General features: G+C 44.0%; 1 protein-coding gene across 5 annotated transcripts in view; it reads left to right on the forward strand.

The window, feature by feature from the left end:
• NFYC (nuclear transcription factor Y subunit gamma) overlaps nucleotides 1–14,407 on the forward strand; it is a 63,595-nt gene extending 49,188 nt beyond the window's left edge. For 3 of the 5 annotated variants that reach the window (XM_079113542.1, XM_079113544.1, XM_079113543.1), the window contains exons 6-10: nucleotides 2,548–2,721; nucleotides 5,976–6,134; nucleotides 9,545–9,652; nucleotides 12,181–12,240; nucleotides 13,209–14,407. In XM_079113542.1, coding sequence (XP_078969668.1) covers nucleotides 2,548–2,721; nucleotides 5,976–6,134; nucleotides 9,545–9,652; nucleotides 12,181–12,240; nucleotides 13,209–13,637 — 930 coding nt within the window. In that variant the 3' untranslated portion in view covers nucleotides 13,638–14,407. The remainder of the gene's footprint in view (nucleotides 1–2,547; nucleotides 2,722–5,975; nucleotides 6,135–9,544; nucleotides 9,653–12,180; nucleotides 12,241–13,208) is intronic. The other 2 variants (XM_079113545.1, XM_079113546.1) reach the window with 2 other exon arrangements.
• Nucleotides 14,408–18,007: the final 3,600 nt, after the last annotated feature.

The raw sequence follows: 18,007 nt of genomic DNA on the forward strand, positions 1-18,007 counted from the left end.
TTCTCTTGCTAGCTTATCTCCATTGGCAGAATAATGAGTCTTCATAATACAAAAGAACCTTATGTATACCTCCTTTCATCCCAGTTGTTTGAGAACAATCATGCCTTGTCCTGACAACACAAACCTAGGTTCCTCTGCTTGATACTCATTGGATGTCCTAGGCACTGCTTAGTTCATTAACCATCCAAGAGGATGCCGTAGGAATCGTAGGAGAGATTCTTTTCCTGTTCACATAGCTTTTCACAAGAAGTATTTTGGTATCTGGGAGGGATACTTAAAGGGCTTGCTTTTTGTTTGGGAAAAAGACCAGATTTTGTGTAATATCATCTGTAATCAGGATGGCAGCTAAAGGCAATCATAGGTCAGGGCTAGGAAGTGCCAGTGTCTCTTTGTTGCATGATTTCCTACAAGCTAGTTCCGGGGCTCTTAGTCCTCTATACCTTCCCATCACCCAAGAGCTTTTCCAAGTTAGGTCTAGACTTCAGTGATTTGTATTTTTTATAAAATAGGAAGGGTGACCTCTTTAGAAAATAAATACATTAAAACCTATTTCAGCAGCTTTGAAAAGAGCAGTTGGCCTCAGTTTCATGGCTTAAACAGGTATCAATATTTTATCTCTGCCACAGCCAACCTAGTTGCAGGCTAAACTTTGTTTATAATGGTGAGAAGTTAGAGTTGGAATGGACCTGGTATCATCACTTAAGTTTTTCTGGAAATTGAGACCTAGATGAAAATAAAAGGGGATCACCTTCGTTTTCTGCCTCAGTGTGATTATGTGAGGGTTAAAACTGTGTGGGTCTGAAACAGAAAATATTAACCTAGAAGGTCAGTTTATGTTAAAGGACTTGCTTAGGCACTCATAATGTTACAGGTATCTCCCTAGCCTGGGTGGATGACCCATCAGGGAACTTCTTTATGCAGAGCCCCAAGTTTCTTAAAGGCTAGATACCAGCAGTCCTGTTCCAGTATTTGAGTCCCCAGTCATCAGGAAAGCAAAACAATATCCATTTCTATAATACAGGGGATGCCAACTTTCTCCACACACTCGGGCCACAGAATCCAAAGGTAGCAAAAGAAAGCTTACAGACTTTTATGTTGGTAACAGCTGTTGGGTTCAATAAAATTTGTCATATGACCAACTTGAAAAAGTACTTTCCTGCCTCTGTTTGCCTGTCTGTGTAAATCTACTCATTATTCAGTCAGGACTTATTGAGCACCTACTTGGGAATGGTAGAGACAGTGGGGAGCAAGAGAGGGAGAGAGTGGGAAGCAAGTGTTTTCCCTTTTAGGACTTAGATTCTAGCCGAAAAGGCAGTTACATGCAGATACAAAAATGTGTAATGTAGATAGTACTGTGGAAACACAGTTTGGGGTACCTAAATTACTGAGGGGATGGGGTCAATACTAATTGTAAATGTCACATTGGGGAGCTTTGAGGCATCCACAGGGTCTCTGTACCTTGAAGAAGTGTTTTTTTTTTTTTTTTTCTTTCTTCTGAAAACCTAGCAAACTTAGCTCAGACTAAGGAAATGAGTCAATTTAGCTAATATTTTTACTCAACCAGCCCACGTGGTTGTATGTTTTTGTTGTTTTTGTTGTCCCAGGCAGGGATACTGTGTGTCACAGGTCACTCCGGATCAGACGCCGATCTCTGTGTGGTCAGGGGCTGACCAACCCCAGATCATCTGGGCTATAACCATGTCGTAGTGTGTGTAAACATCCTACACTCTCAGCTGTGAGCTCAAGTTGGCTGGGAGAGGGTTGTTTACTCCTTCTGCCATGGAAAACGTCAGCTGAAGAAGGAACAGTGTCTTCACTCGGCAAATCGAACAGGATGCGACCTCCTTAGTCAGCCAAGGCAGCACCCCAGCGGAGAGCTGTCCATCAGGCCCCCTGGGTTGCGCTTCTATGGCTAAGTACAACCAGAACCAGATATGACACTGGATAGACATGTCCTCAGTAACCACAGAACTTTCAATGTGCTGTGAAAACCTGGGCACTTGCCTACCAGTATGCTTGAACCTGACATTTGATTCTGAAATTCTAGTCCAGGAAAAGCCCTGTTTTCCTTTACTGTGCTGAATCCCTCCTGAGTGGGTGGGAGCAATGTAAAATGAGTGCTGCCTATTTGGGAGATTGAGGACCAGCCTAAGCAGCATGATGTTTAGGTAGTGTCTTCCCTAGCACTGGCAATTCGCACTGTTCTCAGATCACAGACCTTGCCAGAATTACTGACAAGCACTGCTGGGGTGTGATTTTTAGTTATAGTAATTATTTGCCCGTTTGCAACTCATTGCACATTGGGTGATTACTCAGTACCTCAGAAAATTGGCTGTATGTTTTGTGAAGCCTATAGAATCTGTTATTTTTAGTTTGATTTAGCACAACTGATCTCTTCGAATTCCACTTTCCTTTGGCTTCAAATGTGGAGAGCTCAGCATTCAGCAGGCAACTGCACATAACCTCTTCGGGGAAGAATGGAAATTCACTGTGGCGGTTGCTGAGTCGGTTCTTTTCCTCTTACCTGTCTCTCCTTCCACCCCACAGGAGGAGGTGCGCCAGTCCGTGACTCCTGCCGAGCCTGTCCAGTACTACTTCACGCTGGCTCAGCAGCCCACTGCCGTCCAGGTCCAGGGGCAACAGCAAGGCCAGCAGACCACCAGCTCCACAACCACCATCCAGCCTGGGCAAATCATCATCGCACAGCCTCAGCAGGGCCAGGTCTGTGAACTGCTGAGGGCATTCACTCAGCAAGATGGTGCCTCATAGATGTAGATGGGGAAAGCTCAACAAGGGCAGAGAGGCAACCAAATCATTTACAAAACTGGATTTGCAATCTGAAAACCTGAGCATTGCCCCAGATTCAGTGATGGAAGCAACATGTTTTCCTAATCTCTCTTGACCCTGTTTTCCTCTACATCAGATAGAGAAAATACAATGTATTCTCCAGGATTCCTATGAACCCAGAAATTTTAGAAGGAAAAAAATTCTAACTTGCCCATAAAGAGCAGTTGGATCTTTGTAAAAGGGCTTTTCAGTAGACTGTGTACCTGCCATCTGTATGTCCTCTCCTCCCTGGCATTTCTCTGTCCCACTATATTTGTGTCAGGTAACCTCTTTTTACAGTAGTAATCAGAAGAGTCTTTGTCTTCCCCAGAGTATGTGGATAGCGGTATAATCCGTTGGGAGTCTTGAGAGACTATAGAGGAAGGACCCAGTACTGTTAGCTCTGCATTCAAATTCTGTCAGTCATTATTTATTCATCAAGCAGGGAGCATCCTCTGAGAGCAAAGTCCTATGCTAGATAATAGGAATGCAATCATGAATAAAATAGTCCTGATTTTCCAGAAATTTAAAATCTAGTTGGGGATACAAATATTAAAAGGTTATACCACTATGAAATGTAAGCTATTTCTTAGAATTATGTACAGAGTGTTATGGGAGCACATCAAAAGGAACACTTATCAAAGATGTGAGGAGGTGGTTAGAGAAGCTCATGGCTGTTGTGCCCTGACAACAGGGCATACCATACGTGATTTGGCAGCTGCCATGCTAACACAAACCCTCAATTTCCTGAAATGATTTAGAAATACCTTGGAAATCCTCTTGGGCAAATTAAGGTTCCTAACAGGAATGATGTGAATCTTAGAGCGAACACTAGAAGTTAAACAAGCAGGAAAGGATGATATGGTTAGTAAAGGGCAAAGTACAGGCAAAGGCTTAGAGGCAAGAAACAGTACAAAGAATGGTGAGAAAGTGCCATCAGCATTGGGAACCTTTGAGGCAAGTCCAGGGAACACACCCTGGATAGTCTTGTGTATTCTAGTAAGGAGCTGGGTTTGCCTAGAAGAAAAAAGTTGGGATGGAGATGGATTTAAATATGAATTATGACTTTAAGATTAATTCCTGGCTCATTTATCAGTAGAACAAAAATTTATTGAGTGCTTATTCTTCTTTAGACACTATGCTAGGCGCCAGGAGCTCAAAGATGATCTCAGTCCAATCCCTGCCTCAAGGCATTCAGTGCACCATGATGCCTAAGGGACCTTCTTTGGCTCATGCTCATGCCTCTGCAATGGGAAGAGCTTTACTGCCAAAGGCTTTATCCCTTTATAGAGTGAACTTCAAGGGAATGTGCCAGAGTCTGGCCCACATTGGCTGATCATCCTGGGAAGCTCATGGCTGTTGTATCCTGACAGCAGGGCATACCATACGTGATTTGGCAGCTGCCATGCTAACACAAACCCTCATTTTCCTGAAACGATTTAGAAATACCTTGGAAATCCTCTTGGGCAAATTAAGTTGATACAGTATAGTGATGAGTTGGCAGCATGCTTTTTTTTTTTTTTTTTTTTTTTAAAGTCAGAATTTCATTTGTCATTTTCTCTGCCAATCCATACCTGCTTACCCTAGAACTGATAAGGCTTGTGAGAGTGATGAAGTTGTTCCAGCTGTTATTTTGGTGTCCTGCCGCTTCAGGGTAGTCTCATATGGGTCTTACTCCCTTGATCTATAGTGATGTCTCTTTCAAGTTGGGTGCAGATATCTGTTGCAAGACAAAATGTTAGAGCAAAGTTAGGAGAAATATGTTTTTGTGAAGCGAATTCTCTATTTTTTGTTACAAATTGGGAATTTGTGGAGGTTAGGGGATAGATGAGTTGAACTTTCTGTTGTCCTATTAACGCATCACAGGTTTTACTGAGAACTTCCCTACCCTCCTCCAGTTTATAATAATTTCTTCTTACCAAGTAATACTTGAATCTCAACTGTAATTCACAGAAAATATCCCCTTTCCTTGCAACTTTAAATGATAGTTATAATCTCCTGTAAGCCTATGCAGTCAGAATTAAGAACATCAAAATAGCAGTTGAAGTCCATGATTCATTGAGATCTCCAGAGTTGTCTTATTGATATGATTTTTAGTTCAGAGCAGGGAGAGACCATGTCCAAAACAGGATGGAGTTGGGGGGTTTAGGAGTGGGAGTCCAGTTGTAGTTTAAAGAACTCCACTCACCTCTCACCAGATGAGCCAGATATGGTTGGCTCTTATCTCTGTGGGTAATCTGTGAAAGTCATATCAGGGGCTAAGTTTTGAGATTTGAAAGAATGATTGACCATTTCAACAGTTCAAATCTTTACCTCTCACAAGAGTACATAAGACTACAAGCCACTAACTGTGAGAGACACAGTATCTGCCTAGTAATATATATTAGACAGAAATGTCTTAAATCTGAGATTGCCAATTCTAGAAAATTAGTAGAAGTTATTGCTTTACTGAATTCTAGTAATAAGGGTAGGTTCAGTTAAGAGTCAGGTCTTGACAGTGCCTAATATTCTACCAGTATCCTACCAGTGGTCACCTTTCCCATGGGAAGCCATGGTGGTCAAGAGCAGTCATCTGGCTAGTGTAAGCAGGAATTGATGTGCTTCTTAAATGAGGGAGAGAGCCATTCTGCACTAGGCCCAGCCTCAGAGATGAGCCCAAGTGCTTTATTTTCCTATCGTCATTGTTTTGCATGCCTAAGAAGGAACCTGGAACCCTAAAACTTAGTAAAAATTTATATGGACCCCACTTTCTATTTCATTTTGCCCTCCAAATTCATCTGCTGTGGGCTTGACTTTGGCCAATTCTCAGGTGAACTATCATGATTTCTTTTGATTTTTTTTCTGTGCCTTATGTGCCTTAACATTGTTGAAGAGACTGTGAAAAGTGGTAGCATTGGAAGCAGAGAGATTTGTTTGAGGTCCAAGCAAATATTCTGTACTGTTAACCTAAAAGTCAGTTGGCTTTCTCAGCTTTTATTTCAGACAGTAACTTTTTTAGCAGTGCTCCAAGACCCAGTGGACTCTGTAGGTTGAGTGCTATTATTGGTGTTAAGGTGAGTTTAGTTACCAATGGAGAGGTTTTGCTCCTGGTTAACTGCTTGTTTTTTTAGCCCCATGTAATTCTAAACTTTGTTTTGACTTCCTTTTAGACCACACCAGTGACAATGCAGGTTGGAGAAGGTCAACAGGTGCAGATTGTCCAGGCCCAACCTCAGGGTCAAGCCCAGCAGGCCCAGAGTGGCACTGGACAGACCATGCAAGTGATGCAGCAGATCATCACTAACACAGGAGAGATCCAGCAGATTCCGGTAAGCCTGCTCCCAGACTTGCATGGCTCTGTTTTCAGCTTATGACACAAGAAATACCTTAAGATTTCATATATCATATACTTGAAATTTTGCATGTGTGGTTTTGTTGTTGTTGTTGTTTTTATACTGAGGACTTAACCCAGTGTTGCTTTATCACTGAGCTATATCTCCAGCCCTTTTAATTTTTTGAGACAGGGTCTTACTAAGTTGCTGAGGATCTTGCTGAATTGGTAAGTGTGGCTTCAAATCTGTGATCCTCCTGCCTTAGCCTCCCAAGTTGCTGGTATTATAGGTGTAAGCCACAGCACCTAGCAGTGCTTTGTTTTTAACTTGTTTCCCTTACACCCTGTGCCCCACGCCAACATGCTTCACTGTGTTTACTCTTCATTTTGCATTAATTCGGGTTCATGGAGTGGCCCCTCTCAATTTCTACTCACTCCACTTACACACAGAAATCATTATAGCCGCTACCATAAGCTAAGGCCCTAAAACCTTGTGAGACCATCCTAACTTTTGATTAACAGAGAGTAACAGGGAGGTTTATAAAGAAGGCCATAAATAACACTTGTTGCATATTCATGAGTCAGTTCCCAGTGGAGCCTGCAGCAAAATATATTTTTGGCTTTCATTTAACTTACCCATTCCTTTTCTGTAGGCTGCAGCTTCCTGTGTGCCTTAAGGGATTTCATTTCTAAGATTTGTTGCTTTTGTACTTATATTTGTTAAAAAAAAAAATGTGTGTGTGTGTGCCTTTTTTATATATATATATATATATATATTTCCTTAACACTTGCAAACTATGCATTGGTCAGTTTGCCACCAAAAACTAGAAAGTGAGTGGCATACGGCAGTGCTTTTTTCCTTTTATTTTAATAATTAATTTTGTAATACTGTGGCTTGAACCCAGGGGTACTCTACCTCAGAGCTACATCTCTAGCCCCCTTTTTATTTTGAGACAGGGCCTCACCATGTGACCAAGACTGTGAACTTGGGATCCACCTCCCTTAGCCTCTGAAGTAGCTGGGAATACAGGCATGTGCCACTGTGTCTGGCTTTGGAGTAGGCATTTATGAAATGTAGGCTGATAGAAGCTTACTTGGCTTAGTTGACCACCTCCTCTTTGAAAAAAACTCAAAAAGTATCCTGAGCTTAGTTTTAGGAACTAAATACGTTACAGGGTAATAAGCCAAGAGAATCCTTTGGAAAGTGGTGTATGTGTGTCTGTCTCTCTCAGTCACATAGACACACACACCATTAATTCCAGGTGAGTGGGCTCTGCCTTTCCTCAACCAACTCAAGACCTCTGTATTCAGTAATTTTCATTTTTTTATGTGAAGGCACCAGAATAAGGTCATTTAAGCAAAAGAAAAAATCCCACCTTGCTGTAATTTTAACCCTCTGCAGCACAAAGTTTTAGCCCAGATTTGTTGTAAAATCCACAACCTCATCTCCACTGGTCTAAGACATCTTGTCAGAAATATGCATTTCCAGACTTTTCAGGCCATTCAGCAGAATTCTTGTAATTGAAGTCATGACTTTGTGATGGAAACTTTACTTCTCTCCTTTTTGGGGGGTGAGGGGAGATACTGGGGATTGTACTCAGGGGCACTCAACCACTGAGCCACATGCCCAACCCTATTTTGTATTTTAGAGACAGGGTCTCACTGAGTTGCTTAATGCCTCATTTTGGCTAAGGCTGGGTTTGAAGTTGATCTTCCTGCCTCAGCCTCCGAGCTGCTGGGATTACAGGCATGGGCCACCACACCAGCTTTTCTTTCTTTTGAAAGCCTAAGGTTTAGGCTTAATTGCCCTGCAATTAAGTTAAAAAAAAATTGTGAGGAGCATCTGATCCACCCTATCTCAGAGGACTAAGAGGGTCTTAAGTCTAAGAAGAAAACCTCCTCACTGTCTTCGAACTGCTTGGCACCTTTTGGCTCACAGCTTTTCAATCACATTGGAATTTCTGCAAAGCCTCTTCCCAACTAGAAAATTTTAAATCCCTATGGCTGTCAGGACACCTGCCTCCACAGGATAAGGCTTTAGCTTTCAACAGGATTGAGTGTGAAGCTAGGCCTGGCACCAGTTTCCCAGCAGCTCCTCTTGACATGGTATCAGGAAATAAATGATTGTGGATCACAGTATTCTTGCCCTATTTTCCTTTGAAATAGTTTCTTCATGGGTACCTCAGGCAGTTCTGGAATGGTCTACCAAGAACTACAACTCCTGAGTTTTTCTGGGTGGTTTGAAGCTTTTGAGGCTGGAAGTTTCAGAGAAGCATTCGATTTAACACTGCATGCAACAGTGCTGCTCCATCCCATCAGCATTTTCCTCAGGGGAAGTAAGGTTCTGCAGTAAGGTTAGCTCCTAGAGGCCAGAAGGAAGTGTGCTCCAGGGCAAAGAGGCCTGAAGTGTCCATCAGCCTGAAAAAGCTCCTTCCAGAAGCAGAGGTAGGCTAGGCAGCTAGGAAGGTGGTTTTGGGCCCATGGATAGAGATAGAACAAATTTGCTTGTGCTTCCAGAAACATTTCAGCTCTGAGCCATGGGTTGTGAACATCTGCTGTCCTCTGCTGAGCCTTGGTCTTCCCTTCATCCCCAGCTCTAAGCGCTAATACTTTCATGGCACACTGGAGCGTTAAGAGCCTGAGTTAAGGCTTTTAGCACACAATTAAATGCAGCCTGTGGTATTATTGTATTATCTGAGATTTAATTGTAAGCATGAGAGACTCTTAAGGGTACTTTTGTAGCTTTGTTTTCCCATGATGGGGTTTTCTGTGAGAGGTTTATTGATTTTGCTTCCCCTTGGGAGGTGTTTGGCCAGAAGCTAGTGCTGAACACCCAGGAACCTCAGAATCCCACAGACCCCCATTGATCATGGCTTTTGGGGACAGAGATAATAAAGCAGAACATTTTCCTCCCAAGATATATAGCATGGAGTTGGGCAGTACTAGGCTGTAACGCAGAATGACAGCTGTATCTTTGGGTTCCTGGCAGACAATGGAACTCTTCACAGTATTAGGTGTGGAGATGTAGGGGAAACAGATCAACACTTACTGCAGGCATTCTGATAATGTCAGACAGGCTTTAAGATTGATTCCTTAGATAAGTTTTGATCCTACAGCCAAGAGACAGCAGTTCTCTTGCAACCATGCCGTTTTCACATACATGACAGGATCTTCTGGGAAGTCTATTTAGAAAACATACCCTCTTTTGTACTGTGTTACTTGTGGGGTTGGGATGTTATCATTTTACTTACTTCTTTTGATCTGTTTAAAGGGATTTTTTTTTTTTTTTTTCAGGGCAGCCTTCTTTGGAGGAGTAGGGAGCCATCCCCATCTCTGATCATGGGAAGTTTGCCTATAGATGTTGCACTCATACAAATTGTGGTCTGTTTGTCTCTGCCCCTGACCTAGGTGCAGCTGAATGCTGGCCAACTGCAGTATATCCGCTTAGCCCAGCCTGTATCAGGCACCCAAGTTGTGCAGGGACAGATCCAGACACTTGCCACCAATGCCCAACAGGTATGTACCCCAGAGATGCAGGGCTTGAGTTGGAGACTAACAGTAACTCTCTGGCTTCTAGCTAGAAAGGAGCCCTTAGCATACAACTCTCACTACCTTTAGCAAGAGGGTCCCCCTCCCCCAGCAAATCTGTTCTGCTGCCCAAGAGATAGATGAAGGTAATTGGAAGATTGGATTCAAAGGGTGTCACTTACATCTTGTTCTTGAGGAGTAAAGGAGTACAGGGAAGATCAAGTCCAGAGGATGAAAGAAGCTTAGTAAGTGCATGCACAGGTCAAGCTGGAGGAAGCCTGATCACCAGTCTGTTTCCTTCTTTAAATCTGAATGGCTGTTGTGTTGTGGCACATCCTCTACCCTCTGGAAAGCTTACTTAGAGTTTACCCCACCTCTGCATGTATCCCCAGCCAGAAGACTTACCCTTCATCTCCTCCCCTGCCCTGTAATACCAAAGGCTGTGAGTCACAGAGCCAAGAGGGCCCCCCCTGGCCTTGAGGGGTTGAGGGACATGGGCGTCATTTGCAGAGAATGGGGGACGCTGTTCAAGGGGAGGCATTGTTAATGGATTCTTTTGCCTCAGACCCAAAAAAAGCAGCAATCGTTTAAGAGCTGGACCTGTCTGGCCCAGTTGCATTTTTGGTGATGCATCTATTGACAGTGGTGACAGAGCTGAGTTTGTAGAGCAGGTCTCCAAAGATCTCATTTGGGAGGCTGTGAGGAATGAGCCAAAGCAAGGCTTCTCAGTTCTATATAGTCTCTGGGATCATAAAAAGACCTTTTCCTCATCTACTCCCTGCACACCCATGGACCATGGACTTTTCCATGATATTCTTGGAACTCATATTGGTATCTCAAGACTGGTCACACCTTTGGAATCCTCTTCCTTCTTACATTTTTTAAAAATCTTAGGAAATGAGAAGGGTTATTGGTAACTCAGAGGTCAGTTTGGGAAACAGAACTACAGCCAAAAAGTGGGAAGAGTTGACCAAACAAGGGAGGATGCATGAAGAAGGATACCTGAGGGCAGTTAAAAATCTCCATAACAATAAGTAATTGTGACAACCTGACACTAAGTAGTTGCTCAATAAATGTTTGTTGCATGAATACCAAATAAATAATATGTATATTTGATTTAAAGGTAAATAAAATTTCCTTCCCAGCTGCTGTACATGTACTGGCCATAGGTCAGTGAACCGTTTTTTTTTTTTTTTTTTTTTTTTTTTTTTTTTTAATTTTTCTTCTTTCTTTCTTTCTTTGTTTTTTTTTTTTTTTTTTTTTTTCTTTTCTGTATGGAAGATTGAACTCAGGGGCATTCAACCATTGAGCCACTTGAGCCACGTCCCCAGCCCTGTTTTGTATTTTATTTAGAGACAGGATCTCAATGAGTTGCTTAACACTTTGCTTTTGCTGAGGCTGGCTTTGAACTTGTGATCCTCCTGCCTCAGCCTCCTGAGCCACTGGAATTACAGGCATGTGCTACCGTGCCTGACCAGTTAACCTTTTTATCTGTGAGGAGTTGTATCCATTTGTTTCAGACTCAATTATTTATTCTGCAGAAATTTCTTGAATTTTTACACTGGAGGAGTAAAGACAAAACAGCTCCTGCCCTCCAGTAGCTTAGAGATCTGTGGGAGGAGAAGGAACAATAGTAAGAAATTTTTATGAGGCCCTTTATCACCTGTCCCCTTTCTTGTTCTTCATAGCCTCCTGTGTAGACTTACAGAGGTTACTTTTGTCTGTTGGGAGGACATTCAAGAGGACCAGCCTTACCTTCTTGTTTGACTGCGATGATTCCGGGAGATGGTACACAGAGGCCATTGCTCGCCCCGTGTTCCATAGACATACTCTCATGCACAGGCTCTGGTTTTCTTTTTAGTTTACCAAGCTGTTCCCAGCAGTTGTCAGTATGTGATAAATGTTTTTCTTGTTGCACCCCTTGTTTCTCCACCCCCAACCCTTCTTTCCCTTGACCCAGAGGGCTGAACATTGCCTCGCTCAGAAAAAGTACTTTCCATGATGATCACCAGGGCCAGGGCCACTGCTTATCAAGGTGTTTTGTATTCCATTCAGATAATCTGGGTCGTAAGGGTTGGTTTGGAGCCCATCTTCCAAGGATGAAAGGGACCACTCACGACTCTGCCTAGCATTTTGCAATCTGCCCTTCACTGGCTGAAACATGTACTCTACCCCAAACTGTAAATGTTATTCCTTCTCATGATAAAACTACAGAGTTAGGTGTACTCCTTGAGCCTCGGATTTTGAGGTGAGGGGATAGTTGCAAGATGTGGATATTAAGAGATAGGATCCTGATAGTTGTGTTTTACATGCTCCATTGTTCTTCATGTACCTGTGTGGTGCCAGCTCTGGGTAGCTAGGTGATTGGGAGAGACTCTTGCTTTCCAAGTCCTCATCAAGCACCTGTTTTGTGCCAGGCCTTGTTCTGGGCACACTTTGTAGACGTTGTTCTGATCTTCATGGTGGTGGGCTGGCGTGCAGCTTATGTGCCTACTCTACCATCTTGCTTCCCACAGATCACACAGACAGAGGTCCAGCAAGGACAGCAGCAATTCAGCCAGTTCACAGATGGACAGGTAGGGTACCCAACCTGGGCAAGGAGTTGGGGGGCCAGAGTTGTGGGTGGTATGTGGGTTTGGATGGTTAGGGCAACTGGGGTTTGGATGGTTAGGGCAACTGTCCTATCTGCTAACAATGAGGGGACAGAAATTGTTAAAACAAGGGTAATCTTTAAATCAGGGCACATATCCTTCATATTTGTAGGCATGTGGGAGCTAAAAATAATCTTAGACACTATATAGTCCAAATTGCCATTTTACAGAGGAGTAAACTGAGCCCTAGGGATGGGAAGCCGTGTCCATGCTCACTCAAGTGTTGATTGTAGAATAGAATGCAATCTCCTGTTTCCTACTCTTGGACTGTTTTTGTCCTAAGTCTTGATTCTTTTTAATGGCACATATTGGTTGAAGTGCAGAAAACATGTGACCTCTTGAGCTCTTTTGATGCCAGAATTCAGTAACAACTGTAAACATATACAAGGAAAGAACTTTTCCTTTTCCCCGTTTCTCTCACCAAATGCTCCCAGACATCACTGAGTATATGATAGAATGACATGTCCAAAGTTGTACTGTTCATTGGCCAAGAGAAAGAAGAGCTGGCATTAAGACTCATCTCTGACTTCTGCCAGTATCAGATGCTTGACTCTGAGGCCAGGGTTCCTGTGGGTATGGGTCTTAGTTTTGGGTTTCTTTCAGGGCCCTGAGAAACCATAAGACCGATAGGTCCTAACCTTACTAAGTGACTGCATGAGCATCTTTTCCACCCCTCGTGGGGCTTGGCGGTAGGAGGTGTCAAATTGCAGGCCACCTCCTTTGCAGGACCCATGTAGGAAATGCAGGTTCAATATAGCTTCAGCCTGAGCCAGGTATTCTGAGGAAAGGAGAAGCAGGGGTATCCTGCTGCCCCTGCCAGTGAGGATTGCCAAGGGGGAAATGCTTACTTCCAAGCTGCTGGTACAGTGGTCGATTGCTTGTGTTTGTCACAGAGGAACAGCGTGCAGCAAGCTCAAGGCTCTGAGCTAACGGGAGAGGCAGAGCCCAGAGAAGTGAAAGCCACAGGAAATGCAACTCCCTGCACCTCCCTGCCCACCACACACACCCCCTCCCACCAGGCTGATGCCTCCTGTGTCTGCTGCTCCCTGCCCCAGCAGAGCGCCACACCTGCTTCTCCCTCTGACGCCTTGCAGTGGGTGGTGGTTGAGGTTTCTGGGGCCCCCAACCAGCTCGAGGCCCATAGGGAGCTGCATGCCCCTCTCCCAGGGGTGACCTCACTCTCTCCTCTCCACCCCTCGCAGCAGCTCTACCAGATCCAGCAAGTCACCATGCCTGCGGGCCAGGACCTCGCCCAGCCCATGTTCATCCAGTCAGCCAACCAGCCCTCCGACGGGCAGGCCCCCCAGGTGACCGGCGACTGAGGGCCTAAGCTGGCAAGGCCAAGGATACCCAACACACTTTTTGCCATACAGCCCCAGGCGATGGGCGCTGCCTCCCTCCCCAGAGGACCCTGCCGACCTCAGCGCCTCCTGCAGGCTAGGACACTGGTGCACTACACCCCACGCCTGGGGCCGAGATTCTCCAACAAAAAGATGCAATATTTTTTATTTCCTTTTTTCCACTTTTTTCTCCAAGAAATCAATATTTCAATATGTCAAGCTGTGTGTCCAATTCTATGAAATGAGAATATTAAATGACATATTTATGGCATTTTCTTGAAGTGTGTGGTTGAAGAAATATTTCTCCTTTGGTTTTTCTTGTTCTTGTTCTCACCGCCATTTGTTTTAGGAGATCTTCCTAGGGATGCACAGGATATCCTGATTCTTGGAACAACTGCTGCCCCAAGATTTGCCACCTTGTTCTGCACTCAGAACAGAGTAAGGTGGATGTGTGCAGCTTTTTTTCCCTAGTGTTCTTCTCCCCATCCTTATTCTCACCCAGAGCCCTGTGTTTGCATCCAGAGGCCACAAGAAACATTCCTTGCATTTAGGAGATGAACTCAGTCCCCATGGAGAGCAATGGTTTCATTCCTACACCCTCTCTCCTGGGAACCCAAGGAGACTAGAATTGTGTGTATGTGCTGCCCTCCTCCCTTTATTTTATTTTTTAAAATGCATTAAAAAATTGTGCTAGTCTCCTTTGCTGCATGGACGTCCAACTGCATGAAATGCAATAAATCTCATTTTAGATACTTTAGAGTCAGTTTCTGTGTCTGGGGACATTCATGGGGCCACTTTGGGAAAGACTGGGGAAGGTTTGTTTGCCCTTGAGTTGGGTATCTGGAAAGAAGGGGCAATCTGATCAAACTGAGTTCCTCAGTCAGTTTTACAAGTGAGTTTCATCAAAATATATTTGCTGCTCAGAAGTGCCTGCCCAGCTGACCTAACTGGACTGTCACACAGAGAACTGTGGCCTACTTGGTTGAGGGCTGATGGGGGCATCTCTCCCAGAGAATGCTGGCTGTATCCTGCAAGCAAGGAAAAAGGACCTAGGCCCTTTGTCAGCCAGCAGCTCATAGGGCTTTTACAGCCAGATCCTGGGTCTTGTCCATTGAAGCAAAGAGAATAGAAAGCTCCGGTGATGAGCCTCTTTCTGATCCCCACCATACCATCTTTACAGTCAGAGTGGGTCCAGTGATGGGAAGAGCAGGTTTTTGTCATGCTACTATGAGCAGCTCCCTTGGTTTTGGAACTGTCTCGGGGCAAAGTGGAAATGGGAAGAGGCTTATATTTAAAGATCAAGTCTGACAATTGGAATTCCTTTAACAAATATTTCCATGCATAAAGCCATGGCATCATGACATGAATTGGTATTGACAGAATAGGAAAGGTTTCAGGTAACACTTTCTGCCCCCTGTTCATTCTTCCTCCTGAGAGATCCCCAGACCTTTCAGACCTATTTAAATTTCTTGCTTAGATTTGGGTCTGACCAACTTTGCCCTTTACTCTCCAGGTATGGAAACTGTTGACTGTATCTCCTTGTCTATGTCATGTGGCACCCTGTGTCATATACTTTTAAAGTGTATCTTACCTCATTCCACAAAAAAAATTGAGATGACTGCAATAAAAACATAGCACAATGAAATAATAAAATAGGGCAAACTAGAATTAGGGAAAAAAAGCCAATTGAGTAGGAAATCAGGGTCATAAAAAACAAGAACACAAGTATGATGGTCACCAAGACCTACATCATTAGAATGACTTGATGCTGAGCCTCCCATCACTAAAGCAAAAAGAGGGAACCAAGGAAGGGATTCATTCACATAAGAAAGGAAGAAAAACAACATTTTTTCAGAAGCAAAGATTTTTCTAGTTTTAAGGTTATGGATACATTGTACCCTCCCAGTGTCATCAGGGAAGGTAAGTAGGTGACACTATCACCATGAGAAATCAGTACCTGCCCCTTAACAGTTCAGGCAGCCCCTGCATGTTTCTGGCTCCCAAGTTAGTACCCTCCTTCTGTTTCCAGTTATACTACCTCTGGACTTGTCTCTGAAGGGGTCTTCTGGCCTTTCCATTTGTCCTGCACCCAAATACATCTTAGTGAGACAGTCAGCAAGTTTTCACTAATGGCTGCATGCCCAACTTGGTGAAAAGAAAGCAAGAGAAAGAGGAAGCAGGCAGAGGGGGCCCTGGTCTTCAGACAGAAAAGGTAGAACCTCTGTTATTTCATTTTCTGGGGCCCTGTGTCCCACTTTGCTGCTCTTCCACACATTGCTGAAAATTCTACCACAATTGGAATTTCAGGACCATCCATGGGTCCCTGTTTTCCCATAGACTTCTCTGTTCATTTTGGAGATACTGCGATCAATTGTGATTGGCAAACAGCTTCTGCGCCGGAGCACTTTGCCTTTAAATTGCCCTGCCAGCAGGGCCCTTCCCGGTGTAAACAAACCCTTTGGTTTGGCCCAAGAGAGTCCCTATCTAATACCCAGCATGATCCCCTTACATCCGGAGTACTCTTTAAACATTTTTTCTAGCATTTGCAGCATCCGTCCTCCTGATGATCTTCACAGTGACCCTGCAGGAGAGACAGGAAGATGGATCATGATCCCTGTGTTATAGAGGGAGTCATGAGAGGCCTGTTGAAATGCAGTGACTTGTCCAAGGTCACTCCATGAATTGGGGGTGAAGTTGACACCAAAACACTGACCTGATCCTCTGCATACACAACTGTTTTCTTGCCAAAGGTGGGATATGTATGTATAAGAAAGAACAAAATATTGACAAGTGTTGACTGTCTCCTTTTACTGAGCTTCCCCAAACTCACTGGCCCAGTCCTGAGTATATGTGGAACAAATAACGTGATTGGGTCTGGTCTGGGGACAGCTGGTAATTGGGAACTTTCCAGGAGGCTGATATTGGAAGTTGGAGACCCCCTGGGTATGAACAGAGGACTTGGCTGGCTCCCTTGCTGCTCAGGTCTGCCAGGGCCACGAGGGGGCAGCAGGCAGCTCTTACCTAAGTCTTGGGAGGTGCCTAGTCCCACCCTCATCCCACCTTATGACAATTCTAGGAACCAGTGGGGGTGTGACTGTCCCTTTTTCAGTAGGTAGGAGATCTTTGGTTCCCTTCCACGTAACACCCTTACCCTTTGAGGGGAGGAGTTTCTGTGGGATTACAGTGAGGGCTGGAAACTACCCTTTCCAGAGTATTGCATCAAGGTTAGACTTTAATGAGGGCTTCCTGACAGCCAAGTTCATTCAGAGCCCTTCTAGCCCCCCAGCTTTCTTCCCACCCTTTGCACTCCTGTCACACCCCCGTTACTCACTGGTTCTTGAGCTTACCTCCATGCTTTCAGACTCTGCTCATCCCAATGCCTGGAATGCCCTTTTGTTCCCCTTTTCACTTATTGATCTCCTATACATCCATCAAGACACAAATTCAAATGGCCCTCACTGAAAAACTTCTAATTCTTGGGGCAGATCAGTGAGGACTTCTTCGATGTTCCTGTATCAACTTATATAGACTATTATTAGAGCTCACGTATACAGTCATTCAGCAAATATTTCTTTGGCACCTTCTGTGTATCCAATATTGTTTTGGACATTCTGAATACAGCTGAAAACAAGCCAGATGAAATCCTTGCTATTGTGGAGCTTATATTGGATTTTGAGTTGGGGTTGGGGTTCAGGAATTGGAAATGGGAGAAATAGTAAACACTAGACTAAGTTAGACTCTAAAGATACTGTCTTTCTCACAGGTGGTCCTCAAGTTCAGGGTCATTTCTGTGTCCCGGAGCCCAGCACAGGGCTTGGGACCAAGAGGGTAATATAAGTGATGAGTAAGTGAACACAAAGCTTGCCGTGTAGCCAAACAGAGACAGGGACTCTGCACACTGCACACAATCCCACCTCTACTCATCTGACTTACGACTTTCTCTTGTTAACAGTTTTTTTGGTTGGTTGGTTTGTGGGGTTTTTTTTTGTTTGTTTGTTTGTTTGTTTGTTTTGAGTACTGACAGTATGCTAGGCAGGGCTATTAGGCAGAGATTATACATTTAAGAAATTTATGTGTAAGAAAATAAAGCTAAAGCTTGATACCTAAATGGGTTTTCACTTCATCTTCACATCCTTATCAAATAGGTGTTCTCCCCATTTTATAACAGGAAACTAAGGCTTGAAGAGATTAAGAAATTGCCCAAGGGCACCAGCTGGTTGCATGGAGCCAACTGCTTCAAAAAGCCTCCTCTCCCAGGTGACCCAGCTGGCTCAGCCCCATTGGACTTGTCTGCTCTGTTCATGATTCATTTCCTATAGAGAATGAAAGTCCCCTCCCCATGAATTCATGGG

This window comes from Sciurus vulgaris (assembly GCF_902686455.1).
Source record: "Sciurus vulgaris genome assembly, chromosome: 1".
NCBI classification, from domain to species: Eukaryota; Metazoa; Chordata; class Mammalia; order Rodentia; family Sciuridae; genus Sciurus; species Sciurus vulgaris.